The sequence below is a fragment of the Antechinus flavipes genome, chromosome 2, assembly GCF_016432865.1.
Source record: "Antechinus flavipes isolate AdamAnt ecotype Samford, QLD, Australia chromosome 2, AdamAnt_v2, whole genome shotgun sequence".
NCBI classification, from domain to species: Eukaryota; Metazoa; Chordata; class Mammalia; order Dasyuromorphia; family Dasyuridae; genus Antechinus; species Antechinus flavipes.
In genome coordinates, this window is record NC_067399.1 from 449121519 (window position 1) to 449146474 (window position 24956).

The 24956-nt window shown below is 38.5% G+C and overlaps 1 protein-coding gene across 2 annotated transcripts in view; it reads left to right on the plus strand.

The window, feature by feature from the left end:
- Window positions 1-11069, plus strand: part of CTNNBL1 (catenin beta like 1) — a 218907-nt gene extending 207838 nt beyond the window's left edge. For both annotated transcript variants that reach the window (XM_051979353.1, XM_051979354.1), the window contains exon 16: window positions 10853-11069. In XM_051979353.1, the coding sequence (XP_051835313.1) occupies window positions 10853-10941 (89 nt within the window). In that variant the 3' untranslated portion in view covers window positions 10942-11069. The remainder of the gene's footprint in view (window positions 1-10852) is intronic.
- The last annotated feature ends 13887 nt before the right edge of the window (window positions 11070-24956 follow it).

A 24956-nucleotide genomic window follows, 5' to 3' on the forward strand; every position in this document is an offset into this window, starting at 1 on the left:
CCATCTACTGACTCCATGCTTTTGCTTTCAATGCCTCATTACCTCTGCTTCTTGGCTTCCCTGGCTTTCTTTAAAACTCAAATCCCACTTCCTACAAGAGGCCTTTCCAGGATCTCATTCCCTCCCACTCACTGCTAGATTCTAATTCATTTATATATCTTGTGTATAAATAGTTCTTTATATGTTATCTCCCCCATTGGAATGTAAGTTTCCTGAAAATCTTTCTTTGTTTCCTTGGAAATAAGTACAAAGCCTGGCACACTGTAAGTGCTTAAAAAATACTTATTGATTGGCTGTTGACAGATGTTGACAGTTGTTGACGGAAGTAGTTTGTATAAATATGTAGGTGTGGGAGATGGTGTCAGAGAAAAGCTAGTAGTCCAGTACAGACTTCATACATGGGAGTCATAGCCATGAGCTAGATTATATAGAGCCTGAACTGTCATATTGAGGAGTAGAAGGAAAAAAACCTGAAGGTTCTTGAGCAAGGAAGGTAACAGTTAGAACTATGCCTTGGGAATATGATTTTCACAGTTCTGTGGGAGAGGGGAGAGACTAGAAGTCAGCTAATAAGGGTGTAGTCCAGATGATGAGGTCTGAACTAGCCTATTTGTTCTACATGAGTAGAAGGGGGTTGCATATGAAAGATGATATAGATGTAGAATTGCTAAGACAATCCCTGGACTATAAGGGGTTGTGGTAGTTACAAATCTGAATGCCTGAGAAGGAGGTGGTGCCTTCAACAAAAATGGGATAATTTGGAAGTGCCAGATTTTCAGAACCAGGTTAAACATCTTGGGCTTGAAATGACTATAGGCCATCTTGGAGGAGATATCCAGCAAGTGTTTGTTGATTTAGGGCTGGAATTTAGGAGAAAGATTAGAATTTTGTTCATAGATTTGGGGATCATATGTGTAGAATTGATATTTGAACCCATGGAAGCAGAAGAGAGCCAAGGGTAGAAATATATAGATAGAAAAGGGCCCCAAACATAGCATGAAGGAACATTTATGGTAAGGGAGCAAGAGATAGAGGATGATCCTAGAAAAGAGACTGAGAAGAAACAGGGATAAGGGGAAAACGAGAGAGAGAACTGTTATGGGAGTTAAGGAAGAAGAAACTATCCAGAAGAAGATTGTAGTCAGTAGTGTCAGAAGCTGCCAAGAGATAAAGCAAGATAAGAACTGAAAACAGACCATTGAATTTAGCAGTTAAATCATTGATAATCTCATAGAAGTCATTTCAGTAGAGTGGTGAGGTTTAGAAGCCAAAGCTTGTGAATATTGAGAAGGGAGTAGGTGATGAAGAAGGAGAAGCAATGAGTATAACACTGTTCTTTCTAGGAACTTGTCAGTGAAACAGAGGGGAGACGGACAAATAGTTAGGCAGGCAGACACACAGACGTGATGAGGTAGACTTGAATATGCTAGTAGGGAAAGCTGAAGATGAGAAAAAAGAAAGAATCAATAGCATCAGCTACTAGAAGAGACATGATGGAGATGGAGTTCAGAATACAAGTAAAAGGCATTGGCCTGGGCAAATAAAAGAAGCTTCTCTCAATCAGAGACCAGAGTTAAGGAGTAGCTCTCACTTGGACTGCTGTAATAGTCTTAACTGTGTTTACCCCTTTAGTCCATTTTGCACAGAGGTCCTTCCTAATGCATAACTGATCACACCATTATGCTCAAAATCCTTCACTGGCTTTTCATTGACTGCCTGATAAAGCCCACACTCATTGGCTTGACATTCAAAGCCCTCCACAATTTTACTCCAACTTGTCTTTCTTTTCAGTTCAATTCAACAAAGACTTATTAAAGATCTACAGGGATTCTTTGTGATAAATTCTCAAGGTACAAAATGCTAATAAGTTTAAGGTAGAAAAAAGGTGGCATAGCCTTATCTCATACTACATCCATGCTGATATTCTAGACCAGCTAAACTAGATTATTCACCAAATGTTCCTTGTACCTTTCTGCTTTTGCTCATATCATTTCTACCAAACAGACCCTGCTCTTCCACTTCCTGAGATGAACATCTTCTAGAAGACTTCCTCATTCTTCCCAACTGGAAGTCATTCCTGTCATCTCATTAGTCTTTTTTTTTTTTTTTTAACTTTTTATTGACAGAACCCATGCCAGGGTCATTTTTTACAGCATTATCCCTTGCACTCACTTCTGTTCCGATTTTTCCCCTCCCTCCCTCCACCCCTTCCCCCAGATGGCAAGCAGTCCTTTACATGTTGAATGGGTTACAGTATATCCTGGATACAATATATGTGTGCAGAACCGAACAGTTTTCTTGTTGCACAGGGAGAATTGAATTCAGAAGGTATAAATAACCCAGGAAGAAAAACAAAAATGCAAGCAGTTTATATTCATTTCCCAGTGTTCTTTCTCTGGGTGTAGCTGCTTCTGTCCATCTTTGATCAATTAAGGCTCTCTTTATCGAAGAGGTCCACTTCCATCAGAATACATCCTCAAACAGTATCATTGCTCAAACAGTATTGTTGTTGAGGTATATAATGATCTCCTGCTTCTGCTCATTTCACTCAGCATCAGTTCATGTAAGTCTCACTAGTCCTCTCTGTATTCATCCTGCTGGTCATTTCTTACAGAACAATAATATTCCATAACATTCATATACCACAATTTATCCAACCATTCTCCAATTGATGGGCATCCACTCATTTTCCAGGTTCTAGCCACTACAAACAGGGCTGCCACAAACATTTTGGCACATACAGGTCCCTTTCCCTTCTTTAGTATCTCTTTGGGATATAAGCCCAGTAGAAACACTGCTGGATCAAAGGGTATGCACAGTTTGATAACTTTTTGAGCATAGTTCCAAATTACTCTCCAGAGTGGTTGGATCTGTTCACAGTTCCACCAACAATGTATCAGTGTCCCTGTTTTCCCACATCCCCTCCAACATTCCGCATTATCTTTCCCTGTCATTCTAGCCAATCTGACAGGTGTGTAGTGGTATCTCAGAGTTGTCTTAATTTGCATTTTTCTGATTAATAATGATTTGGAGCATATTTTCATATGGCTATAAATAGTTTTAATTTCTTCGTCTGAGAATTGTCTGTTCATATCCTTTGACCATTTATCAATTGGAGAATGGCTTGATTTCTTATAAATTAGAGTCAGTTCTCTATATATTTTGGAAATGAGTCCTTTATCAGAACCTTTGACTGTAAAAATGTTTTCCCAGTTTATTGTTTCCCTTCTAATCTTGTCTGCATTTGTTTTGTTTGTACAAAAACTTTTCAATGTGATATAATCAAAATTTTCTATGTTGTGGTCAATAGTGATTTCTAGTTCTTCTTTGGTCATAAATTCCTCCCTTTTCCACAGGTCTGAGAGGTAAACTATCCTATGTTCTTCCAATTTATTTATAATCTCATTCTTTATGCCTAGGTCATGAACCCATTTTGACCTTATCTTGTTGTACGGTGTTAAGTGTGGGTCAATGCCTCGTTTCTGCCATACTAATTTCCAATTTTCCCAGCAATTTTTGTCAAATACTGCGTTCTTATCCCAAAAACTGGGGTCTTTGGGTTTGTCAAACACCATCTCATTAGTTTTATACTTATTTTACATATTTAATATTCTAGTTGTCATAGTTATCTTGTCCATTTCTTGTTTTCTTCCTTTTAGATGCTGTATACATTAGAGATTGTTTTATTAAATATTTATTGATGCATAAATGTTTAAGCTGAGTGCTAGAGATAGCGTGTTTCTGGTATCCCAAATCTCAGTCATGCTCAAGATGACATCTTAGAATTTTTCATTTTCCTATAAACTAGTAAGCTGCAAATGAAAATTCAGGTGAAGCACTGAGCACAGTGGAAGCTCATCTTGTTCACCTTGATGGGTGAAGCTAGTTGCCTTTAATCTTTAAAGGCAACTGCCATTCAGTCCTAAGCAAGACATATCTGGACAGCTTGGTTTATTTGCATAGATGCTGCCAGGAGACAAATGTAAATGTGATAGGATTCAGTGGGTGTATGTATTGAAGTGGTAGATAAAATGTGGTTTTGACATAGTGGGGGAATGTGGGGCCTTAATAGCATGCTCTGCTCTTTGAATATAGCACCCATCTGTTGTTCCTTCCCTCCCCCAAAAATCCAACTGAAAACAAAAGCTCATAAAGAAAACCAGCTCATCAGTCTGTCCTTCAAATTTAATTTTGTTTTTCAGTTCTGGTTGCTTTCTTATTTCATTTTGTTTGCATACTAATTAGATGTGAGCTTTTGACTTTGATTTTATGGCCTACATATTTTCTAAGGTTTGCTGGCAGCATGACAGCTGATGTATCCCTTGAGATCTCAGAAAAGCGCTGATGATGCAAGCACAGCAGGGTCCTTTTTTCCTTTATTTTTTGGTTTCCTCCCTCCCTACGTTGGGGTTGCCAAGCAAACTGGGAATAATTGATGGCTCATTAAAGCCCCTTTTGCAGACAGCTTCTTAGTGTTCACAAAGTATAGTTTCCCTTGTTGCTGACTGCCTGGTAGGTTCTGAGGGAAGAGTGGTACTTACATAGACTAGAGAATTAGCACTAGTTTACTTGCCCATCTTAATCTAGGATCAGGTGCTGACATGGTGGCATCTTTGAACACATTCACAAAGTTTATATAATTGTGGATAGAGATAGCTTTGGATGTTATCATGTTTAATTGGCATCTTACAGTTAGGAAAGTCATCTTGATTAGTTATGTCACCATTCCAAGCCATGAGGGGAAAAGAGGGAAGCAAATTTATAGAAAAATGAAAATTCAAGGAAGCATTTTCACATTATGAAGGACCATCATAGCAAAGAAAGGTCTAAGCTTGTTTTGTTTGGAACCATATCGTAAAACTTGGAGAAATGATTGGAAGCTACAGAAGGGCAGATTATAAAAGAAACTTTCAGCAATTAAAGCTGTTAAGGAGAATAGGCTATCTTAAAAGTAGGTTCCTTGTCTTTGCATTCCTCATTACTGAGGAAGAGATAGTTGCTTCTGTTAACTGGTTATCTGTTTGTAGAAATAGCCTTGTTCTATTATGTGGTAAACTATAAGGTTTCATATACTTTGATATTCTGGGGTTCTGTGGATTACGACCTTCGAATCTTTTATGGTTTAAAATGTTTCTAGCAAAAGTTAACAGTAATCTCTCGGGTTTGTATATCATTTTGTAATTTATAAAGCCTTTCTTGACTTCCCAGAACTCTCTTTGCCCTGTCCCTCCCCTTCCCTTAGCTGATTACAACACTTCCTTCCCTCACTCCATTAATAGATCTTTGAGCATGTCTCATTGTACCTGGCAGTTTGAAACTCCTTAAGGGTAGGGTCACCTCATTATATCTCTACAGTGCTAAAAAAAGTATTTTGTAAGTATTTGTTGAATACAACCAGGAGATGTTTGCCTATGTAAAGCTCAAAGCAAATGTACTTTACAGATGAGGAAGATCAGCCTTGGCAGGTTAGATGAATTGACCATAGCTACACAAGTTATTATTGGTGCAAACAAAACCAGAACTCAGATTTTCTGACTTCTAAAGCTCTTTCCTGCTCTGATGTGGAAGAGTTCCTTAAAGACTTTTAAGTCTCAGGTGGAAATTGGTAACAGAATCACCTCAGGTATTAGGAGGCGATAACTACTGCATAAGGTACAAGAATGATTTTTTCAGAGAAGAGCACTGAAGATTTTTGCAGCAAATATAATCAGTAGTGAGCCAGAAAGACATAAGGACTGTAAAATTATTTTAGAAATTGGCCCTTGGCCCTTTAATTTGCTTATGCTCTTTGTGGTTTGAAATATCCTCCTGGATCCCTGTAAACAAGCATTTTCATATTGATTTTTGTCCACTTGGTAACCAGTGCATTTCCTCTGGGGTTTTTATGCCACAGAAGCCAATAGGTTTATCCTTTGTTGTGTACGCAACATACACAGCTTTGGGAGTTGCAAGGAACAGCTGCTTCGGGCAAACTCCCACTTGAATATTTGGCCACTGAAAAGAAACCAGAAAAGAGAAAAGGCAGCCAGTTAGAATCCCAACTCATCTTCCTAAAGATGAAACCACTGTAACACTGACTCTACTTTAATCTGGAGAGAAGGAAATGCTTCTAGCTGCATTTGGGGGTAGCCAAGACTTCAAGCAGGTCAGCGGTTCTGTCAACTCCTGCCCTAGATCTGAATCCAGCTTTTAGGACACAGATGAGGGTTTGTGTTTCCTTGCATTATCTCCATAACTAAACGAGTAACAGAAAAATCTTCTGGCTTTGGTTGTGAAATGCTTTATCACAGGATAAATTCCTTCCTTCTGTCTAAAACTGCTTCCCTACAGATCTTTGGGCTTGTTGCTCTACTACCATGGCAAGGTATCACAAGCATTAATATGGGAGTGACCATAACTCCTGAAATGGTCCCCTGAAATAGTGTTTGCTTGGTTGGGTTTTCATGAAATCTCCAGTGAATCTTCATTCTGTTCCTTGCTATTTCATTTGTTTTCACCCTGGCTAAAGTATCTTCCTTTTCCTCAAGAAATGCAATTTTTAGAATTTCTACTTTTTTTAAAGGTAATTTTTACTTTGCAAACCTTTAAGACTTTGTTTTTGTTCAATAAAAATTTCTCTAACTTTCCTTAAGGTTAGTGTCTTCTTCCTAGCCTTGGGAGAAAGATAACTTGGACTCCTTCAGGATTCCTCCATAATCATTAGCAGTTTGTAGGCAAAAATATTATTGCTTTCCTATCCCACTATACCCCTTTAGAGGGTAGGAATTTGGATCTAGAAATCCCAAGAATCTAAAGATTTGTGAGATCTTCTGGTAAATGCCTACCTGGGAAGAGAGCACTTTCTCATCCACCATCTTCATCTCTCCCTCCTCCCTCTTTCTTAACATAAACAGAACAGCTTGTATTCAGTGTCTGAATAGTAAACCTGCTGTCGAAAGTTTGCTTTAATATTTATGTGTTCAGCACCGCTACATGTTTTGAGCTCCATCAAAGCTTTTATTATAAGAGCATTTGAAAAGGCTGGGGAAGTAGAGAAGCTGCTGACGTGTATGCCATCTCTTACATTCTCTCTCCACCTGGCTCATCCTCCTTCTATCCCTCCTCCCCCTTTCCCCAAGTACATCTCTCCTCTCTCCCTCCCCTCCCAGCATACACAGAAAGCAAAGAGAACTCTTTCTCCGAGACTTCTGGGAGAAATCTGTTTAATATTTATAAACTGCTACTGTAGCTATAATAACTAGAGGTAGCTGGCACCACCAAGATTTGCTGCAAATAGTTCTGTACTATGGAAACAAAGGCTGACGATGGTAAAAATGGAAAAGTGGAACCATTCTTCTGTTTTCATGGGGAAGGAAATGGGTTTGGCAAAGACTGTTCACAGAGGGACTAAGTCTGGTATATGTAGGCCTGGAAAATCAACAGCCATCTGTTCAGTGACCAAAGGATGGAGAAACTTTCATTCAACAGGCATTTACTGTGTCTGTAAGTATCTAAGTGGTTCAGTGGATAGAATGCTGTGACTAGAGTCAGAAAGACCTGAATTCAAATGTGAATTCAAACATTCACTAACTTTGTGACTCTGGACAAGTCCCTTTTTAACCTGTTTGTCTGTTTCCTCATCAAATGAAATGGAGATTCTAGTACCTACCTCCCAGGTAGATTCAAATGAAATAATAATTGTAATGCATTTTAAACTTATTTAAATATTAGCTAAAATTATTATGTGGAATGCCCTGTGTTTAATGTACATTTGTGTAAAGATGAATAAGCTCCATCTAAGTTCCGGCAATGACTTAGAACCTGATAGAGGAAATAATGTGTATTCAGATAACTACATCTGGGAGCATGTGTTCATTGTCTAAGTGGTACAGATAATGATCTGGGAGTTCAGAGGTCAGAGAGGTCACTTCTAGCTATAAAGGATGACATTTGAAGAAACAGTACTTTTATGAGGATAATGCCCAAGTCTCCAATCTTGACCTTTCCTAAACTTTAGACTTGCATTTTCAGCTGCTTAATAGTCCTAGGTATCCTGCCAGCATCTCAAATTCAGTATATCTGTTACTTCTTTAAACTTGCCCCTCATTCTGACTTGATGTTTCTTTTATTGGCACCACCAATCTCCTGTCACAAAACCTTAATTTTTGACTCTTCCTTTCCCTCCTCACCACTCACATCCAAATCCCACTCACTAAGGACGGATGTTCCAAGAATTCTGTCCTGGACTCTCTTATCTTCTTCCTTTATATTGTTTCATCTGATGATTTCATCAGCTTTCATAGATTGAATCATCATCTCTTCTGATGATGATTTTCAAATCTGTATATCCAATCCTACCCTCTCTTTGACTACCTGTTGGACATCTTGAACTGGATGTCCCAAAGACATCTTAAACTCAACACGTCCAAAACTGAACTGATTATCGTTTTCCCAACATACTCCCACTTCTTAATTTTGCTGTTATTATTGAGGCCTTTACTACAGAAGCTTTTATCATCCTCCTATATATTCACCCAGGTTCATAAACTAGATGTCATCCTTGATGTTTTTGCTTTCTGTCATTCCCCATATCTGATGTCTTGTTAAGGACTGTTGATTTTAATATCATCACATCTGTCATATGCACTCCCTTCTTTCCTCCGACACTGTCTCTAGCCTGGTGCAGGGCCTTTTTACTTCATATCTGGGTGGTCTCCCTGTCACAAGTCTCTTCTCACTCCAGTCTGTCCTCTACTCAGCTGCCAAAGTGCTTTTCTTAAAACTGACCATGTTATCTCCTAGTCACGTAACTCCAAGGGCTCCCCGTTGCCTCTTTTGCTCAGCCTTCAAAGCCTTCATAACCTGCTTTCCCAACCTAATACCTTTCCAGTCTTTTACAGTATAGGCCACGCCCACCGTCACCACTGTCACCACACACCATTCTGTCTACACTGATTTCTCTGCTATTCCTTGAACAAGACACTCTCCCAATCTCTTAGCTAAATCTGTTATTTATAAAGTGCACTGAGTATTTAAAAGAAGCAAAACCCTTTCAGGGCTCCCAATTAAGGATTTTTACTAATTATGCCCCTTGCTTAAAATGCTCTCCTGCATCTCGTGGCTTCTAACATATACCATCTTTTCTAGGAAGCACTTATCCTAATTCCCTTTTATTGATTTATTTCCTCCTTCTCTTATATATAACTTCCTTATACATAGTTCTTTGCAGTTTGCTTTCCCCATTAGAATGTGTGCTCCTTGAGAGCAAAGGCTGCCCTTTGCCTTTCTTTTCACATAGTATAAGTGCTTAGGGAAGCTTACTGTTCAGAATGGATTGGAAGGGAAACAATGGAGACAAGATAATGGTGGGAGGTTATTCAAGTATACTAATACCAGTAGAAGTAATAAGCAATAAGCCTTTGAATCAGAGTAGTGATTTAGGAGTGAACAGAATAGAACTTGTTGGAGGACGGTTGCCATGAATGATAGCAACTCAAAATAACCTTGGTACTTGAAGTAACTTTGTCAAAGGTTTTCTTGTTACATGCTTGCATCTTTAGAAGGGCATTGCATCTAGGTGCCCTAAAAGGTTTTTGCTTCTTTTAAACACTCAGTGCACTTTATAAATAACAGATTTAGCTAAGAGAACCTAAGAGGTCTCTCTTGAAACATGACTGTCATATTGTAGGGCTTTCATTGGTGAAAGGGAGTGCTTTACAGGACTCACCAGAAAAGCCATATGTAACCATCAAGGGAAGGGCAGTTTTCTCCTTACCTTAAAAAAATAAAAATAAAAAAATCTATTTAAAGTGATTTGTCTTTTCAGGAATATTTTACAGTAGTGTTCTTAGACAAACTAGAATCTTCTAGCTTTGGGGGTCTCCTCAGAAGAAAGAGGGTTTATCCTGGACCTATGTATTTTTTGTAAAAATATTCATTGCTTTCACAGGCAGCACCTTCAATTTTGAGCAGATCTGGGTCTGTCTGTTTCTTCTCTTCTAGGGTGCTAAATGTTTGTCTAAAGATATCTTTCTGGAGATAATTCAGCAAGTAGTTTGCCTCAGACTTTGGTTTTCCTTCTATTTTGCACTTAGCCTGGAAGTGATTAGGATCCTCCAGGGAGGATTACCACCCCAGAGGAGCAGCCTCTTCTCACTCCCTTCCCTTCATAGTTCACAAAGCATTAGAGGAACAAAGTGTTAGTTCATTTTATTAACACTCTTGTCATAAAAAGATATCCCAAGGGAATTAAACACCACACCCTTTAAACAGTTCTTTCTCTATCTCTCCTGGGGATATATCATTCTTTACAGATGTAGATGATAGATCACTCACTGATCCTCTTTTCCAGCCATTTTATTCCTTGCTTCCTGTTGCCTCTCTAGTTCCTGAAGGTTCTTTAATATCAAACATCATATTTTTTGCTATTGGGGTGGTAGAAGACTATATAATAAGGGATGATAGTTTCAGGTGGAAAATGCACAGCTGGACCATGGCTGCAGCCCAGATCATGTTTTCCTGCAGATGTCTGTAGTAATAAAGAGTAAGAGGAGGAATTACAGAAAGTGGCAGCAGCAAAATTGTTTCCAAATTGTACTAAGGTTATTATTTCTCTTTTCTCCTTCCCAAGTGCTTTTCCACTGAGGATCAGTAGATGCTTTCATGGTGAGGAAGCTTTTCACACACCTGAGAGAACACCTGAGAAAAATGAGAGAGAAAAATCCATTGCTCACTTCTTAGACACATTCCAGTCAGGGGTGAAATGAAACACAACTAGCACAGTGTCCATAACGACTTCCTACGCAGACATCCAGATTCAGCCTTCCCAGGCCATTGTATATTGATCACTATTCTTCTACCTTTGTTTCCTCAGAATACGCAGAAAACATCGGTGATGGCAAGACCCAGGAATTCCAGGAGAATGAGCAGAAGCGTATTCTGGAACTGTTGGAAAACTTTTAGTCTCATTCTGCCTTTCCTTTCACCCCTCAGATTGGGAGCCCTATGTCTGCTTCTGGTTAACCTGAAATGCCTTTTCTAGGACACAAATTTTCATTTGACTTTTGGACACATTAAAGTTAGTTTTGGTATTCCTGGCCTTGTGTTTTTTTGTATATGTGCATGAATACCCCTCATAAAAAACATGGTGAGTTTATGGTGCCTCACAGTACCATCAGTTTTTTCATTTGTAAAGTCAGAAGATTGTACTAGATCTCTAATGTCCCTTTCAGCTCTAACCATCTGATTCTTGTAACATTCAGCACACAGAATATGACTGAAGTAGTGAGACTAATTTAGTGAGCAAATAAGAAATAAGGCATTCAAGTAAGTGTGGTCAATTAAAATAATCACCCTGAATGACTTCATGCCTATTCCAGCAAGGTTAACATTGCTCAGAAACATTTTTGAAAATTAGCCTCAGAGCCCATTTATGACCCATGTGAGAAAATTAACCTCCAAGATTTATATTCATAGCTTCATTCTTCATGAAAAGTAAGCCCCAATTTGACTACTTTCCTTATTCACTAGCTATAACTAAATATCCTATATTCCTGAAAATTAAATCTTTCACCTTTAAAAGATTAAAAACAAAAAAACAAAAAACCTCACTGTTGAGTTTAAAAATAATGTACATAGACTTTTAAGGCAATGCCAAGATGAAAATACAAAAGTATTTTGAGTAAGAGTACCATCCTAAGGATAAATGAATAAAAGGTAAGAAAGGAGTTGAGTATCTATTCTGGGGGTATGGATTACTTCAGATGCAGAAATGATAAAATATACATTATATTTTGGGGAGGCTGAAGAGAGAAGTACTTAAGGATTAGGAAATGTGAAAACTAGAGGCATTTCTCAAATACAGTGCTCTTCTAGAAAGTCTTATCATTAGTGTATAATATAGCTTAATATGGCTCTCCGCCTGAAACCATGGAAGGGTTTTTGTAGGTAAATGTCGTTCTGGTTTCAATTCATCTTGGGCCATTTGTCTTTGCCTTTTTTATATATTTTTTTAAAGTTGTGGGTTTTTTTCCCCTTAAATGAAGAAAGTACATATTGTTCAGACTCTTACTGTTGAACAATAGGAAAAACAAATTAGAAACAGAAATACAAACTCCTAAGTATAAATTGAGTATTGTTATCACTAAATTTTAATCAGCATGATTTTACCACTTGGTGGTTTTTCTTAAAATTTGTTCAAAACTACTGATTGTGTTCATAGGTGCTCATAGTTGGAGAAATGTTAATTATCTCATTAACACTTCCTTCCCCTCCTCCCTTCAACCCTGTGAGCATTTTCTTTTATAATTACCTCTTTTGTCAGGGAAAGAGTGCTTATTGATTTTTTTCCAACAAAGGTCATCTGTGCATTGTTTTCTGAGTTGTCCATTAGATCACTAGTCTCAAAATGGAAACACTTAATGCCTTGCACATAGTAAACCCTTGATAAACATTTGTTGAATTGAGTTAATGTCTTAGTGTCCATGGCCTTCCATAAACTTACTCACCCAGCACCTCTTTTTCATAGTGAATGATACCTTCATTTTGCAGCCTAGCTTTTCGAAGGGGCCAATTCTTTTTTTTTGTTGTTGTTATTGTTGTTCAGAGACCTTTAAGACCCCAGAACATACATGGCTTTCAGTGTTGTGCACTGACTTTGTAGTGATAGTGAAGAATGATTATTTCTAGCTCTTCCCTTTGGATTCAGGGGCAGTAAACCCACCCTACCTAAACAGTAACAGCAAGATCATTCTTGTTTCATTTATAGAGATTTGCATGCAGGTCAGGTTTGTGCTTTTTATTTCTGGGAAAGATGCATCATCAGGGGAGCTTAAAGGCTTCATTCAAACAGGACATAAGTAGGCATCAATGTCCTGGGTAGCATTTTTTTGCTGTTAGGAGACAAACTTCATGTTAGCTTGCTAACTTTCCTTTAAGGCAAAAATCCCTAACATGATTTTCTCATTCTGCTCACCCCTTGGGCCAGATAGTAGAGTTGGTGGCAGATGCCTGTACAGAAGAGATAGTTTAGTAAGAAAAAAGTGGCCTTGAGTCCAAATCCCTACTGCGGCGATTATCAGATATGTGACTTTAGGCAGATCATTTGACTTAATCTATAAAATGGAGATGATGACAGTACTTGTACTAGTAACCTCAATTCAGTCATAAATTTGCCCACCTACTGTGTACAAATATAGGATTCTTATGAGAAGAACACTGAACACAGGCCTTAGTGCTTAGGAAAGCAAGGAATATTTTTTTCATTGAAACTGAAAGCATTTGTTAAGGTGTAAACTTTCCCAAATCTCTCGAGAGGAAATGTGAGTAGCTATTTATTATGATTTCTATTCTCTCCTGCCCATCAGCTCAGCACCCCAACTAGTTCTTTGTATCAGCATAGGATTTTTTAAAAATTTCTGTTGTAAGGCCTTCAACTTTCAGTCTGCCACACAGGGAGGAAGTACTTATTATACAGTGTAGTCCATTGCTGCACAGACCCAGAAGCTTAGCAGTTGGATGACTGCTACCATACTCTAGGAAGTTCTTCACATATTGGATCACACCAATTGAAAAACAGCTTCAGAGTTGGCCCTGCATGTAAGATAATTTCCAAAGGTCCCATCTATAGGGAGGAAAATCCTCACATAAAGAGTTCTTTGTCTCTAGAAGGATCCAAACATTTGTTGATTATTTATTATGTATAAGGTACTTCTTGTTTGATAGCCATACCATATTTTGGGCTTTTTGCACTTAAATTTGATAGAACACTGTTTGACCTACAGTCTTTCGACATTAAGTCATGTTATAGTGTTCTTAATGCATTTATGTTAGACTCATGGGCAACATTTCTCCCTGAAGGATAGGGATAAAAGGAGAAGAATTGGCCAAAAAGTTAAGTAAAAGGATAATCTCTGCAATGATAAATTTCTTGTACCCTTGATCCCTTCATTACTTTTTTTTTTGCTTTATTAAGCACTACTGTATGCAGAGCAGAGCAAGATCTTAGATTTTGAAGGAAATACAAAATTTAACTAGGACAAGGACATAACAGAGATTACTATAATTTTCAATGTACCAGCAACATCTTAGAGCAAGTTGAACTTATGTTCCATGCAGCCTCATTTGATGCTGTCGGATTATCTTCTCCCATAAACCCATCAGGCCAGCCTCCAGTGGCTTGGTTGGTTCCTTCTTAAAATTCATCAGGATCAAACTTTGGGGAAGCATACATTAAGGAAGACAAAGCTTGATTGTGCGAACCACAGAAATGCTAGAAAGGCTGGCATTAGACATCAGTCTGCATCCCTCCCTGTAACCTTGTGAAAACGGGGCCCAAAGAGGAGGAGCTTGGGGGGAAGTCATTGCCAATTCAGGAATGTGGGAATGCGTGTGATCAGGCCTGCACAAGGCACTGAACCTCTCCCTACCTTAGTTTCCTTATCTGTAAAAATAGGGATAATAATAGCACCTACCTCACAGGGCTGATAAAACTCAGCTAATGTGTAAAGCATTTTACAATTTTTATAATTATTTCTATTAGGAGGGGGAGATAAAATTGGAGCAGTTACAGTTGCAATGAGTCCTCCTGCCTTGTTTCATTATTTTCCAACCAGTATGTCACAAAGATACTTTGGTATGTGGAGCCGGTCAGAATTTCTTTTCTCTCCTTTGGGAAATTGAACCCTTTCAAAAGGAAAGTTTTGAAAAAAATACATATATATTAAACCTACTTTAAGTGACAAAAAGTAAGTAAATATATGGAACAAGCTATCCCTGGATGAGCTCAGGGCAAAGCTCATACAGCTTCAAAAAAAATTTCAGATAGAATCCTCACCAGAGCTGAAGAGCAGGACAAAGAACTCCAACCAAACCTCCATTGAAAGAGGCCTCCTAGGCAGGCCAACTTGTCATCTTAGGCCAGATGCCACAATGCCCCAGCTTCCCCTGCCCTTATCCGGCTTTTTCAGCTTCCTTTTGGATATTGTAGTCTACTGTTAGATTATAAGTTCCTTGTGGGTGGGGACTGATTTTTTCATATTTCATGTTTTTCACAATTGTTCTGAATGCTTAGCATGGTCCTTGGCACATAGTTGGCCCTTAATAAATGTTTATTGATTGGACTTGGAGGTTAACAGCCAATATGACAAGCATATTATAACATTTCCTTCGGACAAAATTCCTCCCAGGAGGGATCTCCCCGGCTAGTCCAGTCTAATATCTTGAGTTTGGTGGGAGGATGATGGACAGAAGTGAAAATGGCCAACTTGGGAGGCGAGTCTCAGGGGCCATTCAGCCCTGCCCTCTCATTTTAAAAATGGAGAAATTGAGGCCGAGGGAAGATGACTTGTCCAAAGTCACCGGCAACAGCCCCATCAGAAATGGACTTTGTCCACATAGAAAGGAAGGTAGGTGGCAGGTATTGGTTCAGCTAGATGGGAAATGGGAAAAGAAATAATCTGAAGGAACAGGGTGCCCAAGATGGGCTGCTCCCTGTTGTGGTGAGGGCCCCCCTGTGGGAGGGAGTAAAACGCCCCTCCGGGCTGCCCCTTACAGGGAGTTCCCAAGTAGGTCAGGCCAGAAGGAAAAAATTGCCACTGAGCAGAGGCCACCAGTATTGGACAAGGCCCCCTGCTCAGACTCGGCCCTCTGCCTCTGCTGCTGCCATAAACGAGGGTTAATTCCCCAGGCTCCACTGACAGGCCTGGCCTGAGGAGCCTGTAGTACATAAATATCTTTAATGAAGAAATAGGCATGGAAGTCCCCTCATTTCTGCCTGCAGTAAAATTTCATTAAGAAAAGGCACTGCAGGGCCACGAGAATGATAGCTATAAATCATACTGTTTGTGTGGGACTTAGCCCGGGACCCCGGACTCTGTCCTCTCCTGGGCCTGCAGAGAAGGAAAGGGCCATAGTGCAGGCTAGGGGGCCAGGGCCTGGGAAGAAAAGGGACCCCAGGATTCTCCTGCCAGGCCCCTCTGGCCAGCTGCCCACCTGGGCCCTCTGTTATTAATTAAGCTAATTATGCAGCTTTTATGGGCTGTTGCTTAGGGCCAACTTAGTTCTACTGATGTCTCTGCAGCCAGCAGCCTGGGAGGCCCAAGGAGAAGTGCAATGGGTTCTGCCAGCTGCAAGTAAACATCATTATTGTAATTGGGGAAGGATTAAAAGGGCCTTGATAATTAGCTCCCTAACGAAGCCTTTTAGCTGGTGAGCTGTGCCCTCTGACTGGTCAGCCTTCCCTCTCTAACTTGGTGCCTGGATTAGAAGGGACTGCCCACCAAGGTAAATAGGCAGAGGACAAGTCCCCATGTGGAGTGATCCTTTAAGGGTAAGTTATGCTATAAATGGAATAAGGGGAGGATGGATTTGAAAGGGGCCAAGAGCCAGTCTGTCCTTATTGCAGCCCTGGGGAGAGTGAAAATCAGGATACTTTTTAGAAAATTCTGATCTCAACAAATCAATCCCTAACAAAATAATGATTTCCACATGCATAACCACATAAAAAGGACTTTTTATGTTGTACCATTTGCTTTTCTTTTTAAATATGTAATAAATACAACATGTAACTTTCAAAACTCTTCTGCTTGTCTTTTTCCTACTGTTCTTTCTTTCTTTTTGTTCTTTCTGTTCTTTGTTGTATTTTTAAAAATGATGACATACTTCTTTACTTTTTTTTTAAAGAGATGTGTGTGTGTGTGTGTGTGTGAGAGAGAGTGTGTGTGTGTGTGTGTGTGTGTATCCGAACACAATGGTATTGCTTAATCTCCTATTTTCCCTATCAAATGAAATGTGGTTTTTTGTGTGCTTAGCGCAGTGACTAGCATATAGTAAGTATTACAAGAATAAAAAAGAAAAACTATCCTTGGAAAAATATGCATAGGCAATCAAAACAAATTCTCACAATGACTGCATCAAAAAATTTATTTCTCATTTTGCACCTTAAGTCTTCTCTATCAGGCAGTGGATAGAATGCTTCATCACTGGTACTTGGAAAGAATGATTCATTTTTACTGCATTAATGATTAAAGTCTTTGAATCTTGGGAGTTTTTTTTTTATAATATTCTTATCATATAAATTCTCCTGGCTCTTCTGGTACTGCTTACTTCACTCTATGTCATTTCATGAGGGTCTTCTCAGGTTTCTCTGAAATCATCCCAATCATTTTTTTGGCAGTTCAAGAAAATTGAATTATATTTTCCCTCTTCCTATCTTGATACTTTTGAAGTATGGCCTAGTAGTGGTGGTGTTGAATCAATGGGTACATATACATGACTTAATGATTTGTAGGAGCATGAACCCAAATTCCTTCCCAGAATTGCTAAACTAAAAAGAAAAAAAAAGAAATCAAAAAAAATTCTTAAGCAGAATTGTTAGACTAGGTCTAACTGGTAGGTCCACCAATAATGCATTAAATGTCTCTTTTCCCTCAGCTCCTCTGACAATCACTCATCTTTGTCAATCTGATAAGTAGGGTATAGGCCATAGAGTTGTTCATTTGTAGTTCTCTAAAAATTAGTGATTTGGAGCATGATTTTTTCCATATGGTTGCTGATAGCTTGGACTGCTTCATTTGGAATCTTCTTCATATCCTTAGACCATATATAGCTAAAAGAAAGAAGAAGACCCATATGTACCAAAGTATTTATAGAATCACCTTTTATTAGAGCAAAGAATTCCATCTTTTGGGAAATGGCTGGACTTATAGTATATGAATGTAATGGAATTTTATTGCATCACAAGAAATAAGAGAAGAGACAGTTTCAGAGATGCTTGGGAAGACTTGTATGGACTAATGCAAAATGAAGTGAATAAAACTAGAACAGTTTATCTGAAAGAATTGTAAAGAAAAACTAAGAAAAATTTAAGAACTGATCAATGCAATAATGAATCAATTTTTTTCCTTTCATTTAATTGAGGCAGGTTGGGAAAAAAAGGGGCTGCTATGATAGTCATCAATATAAAGAAAAGAGGGTAATTGAGCGTTGTTTTAAAAAAAATACACAGAAGTAAATAGAAGATCAGTAATAAACAGACACACAGGACAACTTTGGAAATAACATGTTGAATTTATATACTTAAGTAAGCTTTATGTAATACAACTTCACAGTTTTACATACTATCTTCTGGTTTATTTTGTATGCTGTATATTTCTTGGTGTTTAAGTTCAGAATTAAAAAAAAAACTCATGGACTATAACCAAGACGAGGCTTGGGAAAATGGATTATTCATCAAAGGTACATTTAATATCCAATATAACAAAAGAATGGTTTCATGATGAAAAAAGAGTCAACATTTTATGAATTTAATGCCAGATCATACAAAACAAGTGTTTGTAGCAAAAGGACATAATGCATATGAAAGGGTCTTTTTAAATACAATAGATTACAAAATTTATTTCATGTCAATTAATTTGTTTTCTTTGCTTCCTCTCCAAAATGAAATTGTTTTTTTAAAAAAGAGGAAGTTTAGGGTCAGTTATAATTAGATAATGGACAACATGTTCAAGGTCTAGAAATCTGTCTTCCATTATGAAACATTGGAACATTCATTTATTCATTCGTTCATTTGTTCATTCATTTGATAAACATTTATTAATTGCCTACGATGTCTGATGCACTGTGCTAAAAGGAAGAAGCAATAAATATAGTTAAAGGACTGATGAATATCTGAGAACCCAATATCTGAAAATGATGCTAGTGTCATTTGGTATATATGCTTTCCCAGACTGACTGACTCAGCTATGCAATCATGCTGTGGAAGACCAAGGGCTTGGGGCTGGTCCTGCCACTAGTACAGATTTTTGCCAAGGCTTCAGCCCCGGACAGCTCCCAGCTGCTGTGTCTATGCAGTTATTGTTGCTCAGCAGCAGACACTGTCCTTCCTTTAATCCTTGGCAAGGGGTTGCCAGCCTTTGAAGTGTGGCGTGCCAAGATCCCGAATGTTATGCTTTTGGGGAGTTGTTTTGGGAGAGTCACTGGTGGCAAGCATGATGGGCCAGTGGCAACCAGGCTAAATTTCATCTTTCACCAAAGAAGTTTATGAAAATTATAGATTTAGGGTCAGGAAGGAACTCAGAGACTATCAAAGCCATTCTTCCTCCATTCCCACCCCCATTATCCAGATGAAGAAACAATTCTTGAGAGATTAAGTGACTTCTCCAAGATCACACAGGGATTAATGACAGATGTAGGATTTAAACCCAAATCTTTTGGCTCCAAATTTTCTTGCCATTGTGCCACATTGCCATTGTCCCAGAATAACAGACTATTAGCACTGAAAGGACCTTAGAGATGATTTCAAAACTCTATACTTGCCAGAGAAAAAAAGCTTAGGCCTAAAGTAGGCTAGGGATTTTATTTAACAAGCATTTATAAATATATGTATATAATTTTAATAAATATGATATCATATACATATGAATAATATATATAAATATATCTTCTATGTGTTCAAGTGCTGTGCTGGAAACTGGGGATGCAAAGACAAAACAAAATGAAAGTCTCTGCCTTTAGGAAGTTTACAATCTATTGCAGAAAGAACATACAATTCAAACATAGCAAACATAGATCTTGAACATACCATCTTCTTAAAACAGTGGGAAATTGTGACACTCAAACAGAGTCTCTTACTCTGGTGTATGGGTATCCCTGGAGCTAGCTAAATAGGCAAAAAAACCAAATGTCTCTGAAATCTATCTCACCCTGCTAACTTGGAAGCATAACGGGTAGAGCAGTCAGGCTGAGTGGGCCCTAGGGGGAACCGAGCACCAGGGAGAGCAGGAAAAGAAACCATTTAGTTGGTATTCAGCGTGATCCCATCTGTAACCAATCTACATTCTTGGAGGTTAACCAGAAAAAAATTGCAGTGCAGGAAAGAAATAGATAAGGTCGCCACACCCGGGAGCCAGAGACTGTTAATTGAGCATAGACAAAGCAGTGGTGAGAGCCAGGATGGATCTGCCCATTGGCAGCAGGGGCCTGAGTAATCCTACATCTGATATAAAACCTTAGTCCCCTCAAGCTGGCTCACAAAAGCTCAGCGAGAGGAAAGGAGTTGGGGGTGGGGGACAGTAGAAGTTTAGCATGGAAAATTGAATAGCACAAGCTTGACTGGGGCTTTTCTTTCCCAAATTGTTACTCTTTTATTTTCCACCCAATTTAATATTCTTTATAGTACTTTTATCTAAATCTTCATCATCTTGGTAGGTCAAGTAATATCCTCATTTAACAAATAAGGAAATGAAGGAGCAAATTTCTCTAGATGGCTCAGCAAATCAGTGGCAAAGATAGAACTAGAACTTAGGTCTCTCGACTCCCAATTTAGTATAACCTATGCTTTCAATATGGGGTTCAGAAGATCTGGATTTGAGTATGGTCTCTAATATTTGTTAGTCCTAACTCTGTGGGCAGTTAACTTAAGTCTGGTTCCTTATCTGTAAAATGGTAATGATAGTATTTGGCTGCCCATTTCATGAGGTAACTGGGAACAAAACTCTTTAAATCTTAAAATGTCCCAGAAATATGTACTATTGTTACTATTTTTGAATATATTTCATTTTTTATCTGAGTTTTCTCACTCTTTTCATTGCCCTCAACCCTACTCCTGAATCCAATACTGATCCCATGAGAACGGGGATTAATTAAATGAAAAAGATCTGTCCAAAGTCCCAGAGATACAAGGCACAGAGGGAGAAGGGAACAATTCACTCAACAGGGACTATAATTGCCTTCTCTTAAAAGATATTTGAAAACTTCAAGGACATCAGAAGAACAGACTCTGCTGCCTGAAGAATGTTCAAATTATGACTACATTTAGACCTATAATCAGTACCTTTCTATGGCCATTCTTGCTCTGAAAACGTTCTCTGTCCAAAACGTTCCCCTTCCTTAAAACCTGATCCCGACTCTCCCAGGAAGACTTCCCTGATAATCTTTTCCTTAACTTGCCTTTGAAGATAGTTTAACCCTGGCACTCATCCAGTGAGCGCCATCTCATTCTACTGCTTAATTGGGAAATTGCTGGTGTTATTTTTTATGGTTGTACTTTGCCTTTCAAACTGAATTGTAAATATCACAAAGACAGGGACCTGCTTTTGTGTGTCCTTTATCTCCTGACTATTCTCCATTTGTTCTATTATCTATCTAGCAAAGATTTCTGATGACAATAATTTGATGATAATAATAGGAAGCATTTATTTACATGTATAATGATCAACTGCCTTTCAAGATCCAGTTTAAATCCTGCTCTTTGCTTCCTGGAACACTCCACCCATAATAAATGTCTCCTCTGAGCTCCTGTGTGTCTCTCCCATCTAGTTTATGCTCTCCCTGAAGACAGACAGGTCTTTCATACTACTTTAGGCTTCTGCACACAGTAAATACTTAAAACTTCTAGACGAGAAAAATACTTCAGGATAGAAAGGTGAAAATGTCCCAATTTTTTAAAAGAGGAAAGCAGAAAATCTATAGATTATAAACTAGTGAGCTTAACTTGTATTACTGGAAAAAATTGCTTTATTTTTAAAATTTTTCTTTAAAATTTATATTTTTAGGTTATGCATATACATTCTTTTTTTTTTTTTTAACATATTTCCATATGAGTCATGGTGGGAAAGAAAATTCAGAACACGAGGGAAAAGCCACAAGAGAAAAAAAAGAAGGAAAAAAACATTCTGGATGCCTTAGAATCAGCTGGAGTCAGGAAAAGCAAAAGTCCTTGGTCTTTAGGGGAAGAAGTAAAGGAGATGGACGAAAACTCCACGAGCTCTCCACGACCTCCTCTCTCCTTCTTGTCCACAGCCAAAGTGACCCTGGCTTGTCTTACTCCACCCCTACTCCCTCCTATAATTCTCTGTATACACCAAAAGATCGAGCCAGCACAGAATAGTGAGAAGTGCCATTTTCCAAGCATATGCTAATAGAGTATTGTCTAATAAGTAATTAGCCTTAAGTGCTTGGTTGTCTGATTCCAGTGTACCTATTCAAAATTTCAGCCCTTTACATCTCCTGCTTTCTTTTGTTTTAGAGCATAGGTGGTCATGCCATCCCTAACCTCTCAGGGAGGTCCCAAGGGGAGGTGATCACGCCCTCCCCCCCGCCCCCGACTTCCCAGGAAGGGAGGTGGTGAAAGCACTAAAAAGGAGATGATCCTATCCTCCCTGACATCTCAGGAAGAGAGATGAAAAACACCAAAGGGAAGTGGGGAGTCAAGCCAGATATTGTTAGCAGGTTTCTGGGCTGAAGGGTCTTACTAGAAACAGGTATGCACAAACCCATTGGCATGGGAGGTATTACACAAGCACATAGCAATAATGCACAGGCTATTAGTGATGACTCTCCCCACAGTCAGTGCAGGTTCGATATGGAGTAACAAACATGAATTGTACATGCAAGTAATAGTATAACAATATAAATCAACATGGTGTTGTAAAAGATTTCCAGAAATCCTAGGAGGAAGGTATGTAAACAACAGTCACACATACGCCTTCTTCAGCAACCAAGAGATAGTCCAAAACCAATCTATTGTCCATTGTTTCACATGTCAGGGAATCCAGTGATGCTGGAAGTTTTTGAAGTCTTGCAACAGTCTTTTTATGTGTTAGAGAATCCAATGATTCCTGCAGATTTTGAAGTCCTGCAACAGTCTTATCATGTCTCAGAGAATCCAATGAATTCCTGAGGGTTTTCAAATCTTACAACAATTTTATCATGTCTCAGAGAATCCAATGATTCCTGAGGGTTTTGAAGTCCTACTACAATTTTATCATATCTGTATGCAGCAAGATTGAGCCAGCACAGAAAAGTGCATTTTCCATGCATATGCTAATAGAGTATTGTCCAATAAGTAATTAGCCTTACGTGGTTGGTTGTCTGATACCAGTGCACCTACAAGTTTCAACCCTTTACAAAAAACGGTGAGAACTGTATGCTTCAATTTCAATTTCTATCATTCTCTCTCCAGATATGCATTTTCCATCCAAAATACTTGCCTTGGATTACTGAACTACTGAAAAGAACCAAGTCTATCTATTGATGTGTACAATATACTCCTACTTCTGCTTGTTTCACTCAGCATCAATTCATATAATTCATATAAATCTTTCCAAGTGTGATGAACACACTTAGAACAAAATGTTTACAGAACAATTTTTATATAACAATAGTTATAGTACTATAGAACAACTGTAGAACAAGTTATAGAACAACTTATTCAGCCATTCCCCAATTGATGAGCATCCACTCATTTTCCAGTTCTTTGCCACCACAAAAAGAGCTGCTACAAACATTTCCAAAATTCACTTTAAGAAAATAGTTTTTGAGTATTCAGAAAGGGGAACAGTGATAACTAAAACCCAGAATGAATTCATCAAGAACTACTCATATCATTTCCTTTTTCAACAGGCTAACTAATGGGTAGAAAAGGAGAAAGGAGACTTAGATTTCCATATAAACCTGGTAGGAAAGATGTTGAGAGATAGGGTACATGTTTATATAATTAAGTGGATAGTGCAATTAGTGACTGCACTCAAAGAGTAATCAGTAATGGATTGATTTCAACTAGGAAGGAGGTCTGTAATAGAGTTCCTCGGTACCAAATCCATAGCTTTGTATACTTTACCATCTCTGTCCTGATTTGGATGAAAATGACAGTGACGTGCTTGTAAAAATTACAGATGACACAAAGCTTGAAGGAATAGTGAACATGTTGACTGAAACCAAAACCAACACAAGATACCCAAGCTAGGGTAATGAGCTAAGCTGAATAAAATGAATTTTAATAGGGATTAATATAAAGTCCTCCACATAGGTCCAACTTAACCTAAGTCTATACTGTGGCATAGCAGCCAAAAAAACCTAATGCTTTTACCTTTGAAAATGTTGTAACCATTGAGATATCACTGAGAAGCAGTATGTCTGGAATTCGGGAGGTAAAGTTAGGTAAGGTCTCTTATATATTGCCTTGGACAGTCCCCATCTGGAGTAATGTGAAATTCAGTTCTGGGTGCTACATTTAAAAAAAAAACAGATACATTGTAGTATTTCCCACAGAGGACTAAGATGATAAGAGAGCTGGAAAACATGCCTTAAAAGATAGGTTGAAGGAATTGTGGATGTTTAGCTTTGCGAAAAGAAGACTTAAGGTAGAGGAGGATCTGATAATTGTTACCAAGTATTTGAAGAGCTATCACATGGAAGAGGTATTAATTTTTTTCTGATTGGCCCCAGGAAGCAGAACGAGGAACAGCGGGTGGAAAATGCAGGCTGATTTTGCTTGATTCTTCCAAACAGAACTATCTAAAAGTCGAGTAGGCCATTTCAAAAAATTGTAGTTCTCTGTATTTGGAAGTCTTCAAATGGAAGCTGAACAATTGATCACTGGTTGGGGTTGTTGCAGTAGAAAAATTTTGTTTCAATATGGGTTGGACATATAGCCTCTAATGTCCTTTCCATCTTTGAATGGTGATATGTTTGTGTGAATAGTAACCTCATGATTTAACTCACTTCACTGAAAAGTTCTCTCAGCTAGTTAATTTTATGCCCTGGGAAGCACTGAAGGTTTGGAATTCAGGTTTTGGTAATGCTGAAAAAGATCTTCCTACCTGTTAAGCCCCTTCCTACCTTTTCCACAGCAGGGAGTTAGGCTGAGTTAGGCTGAGAGGAATCTACTCAGACTGTTTGGAGATTTCAGTGAGAAAAAAATTTCCTTTTATAAAATTTCTTTGCCCTAACTAGTCTACTCCCCAGCCTTCAGACACACCAGATCTATTGTAGTTCAGTCCGAGGTGTCCCATCCCTTCCTTGTTGCCTATATGAATCCTACTAGCCTGTAAGGTTCTGCTCAAGCCCCACCTGTTTCTCTAAGCACCCAGTTATAGAATATAGAATGTCAGAATTGGGACATAGAATAATAAAATTGGCATAAAACTTGGATATGCTGGTATAAAGTCAGGAAGTTAGGAGATCTGGAATGTCAGATA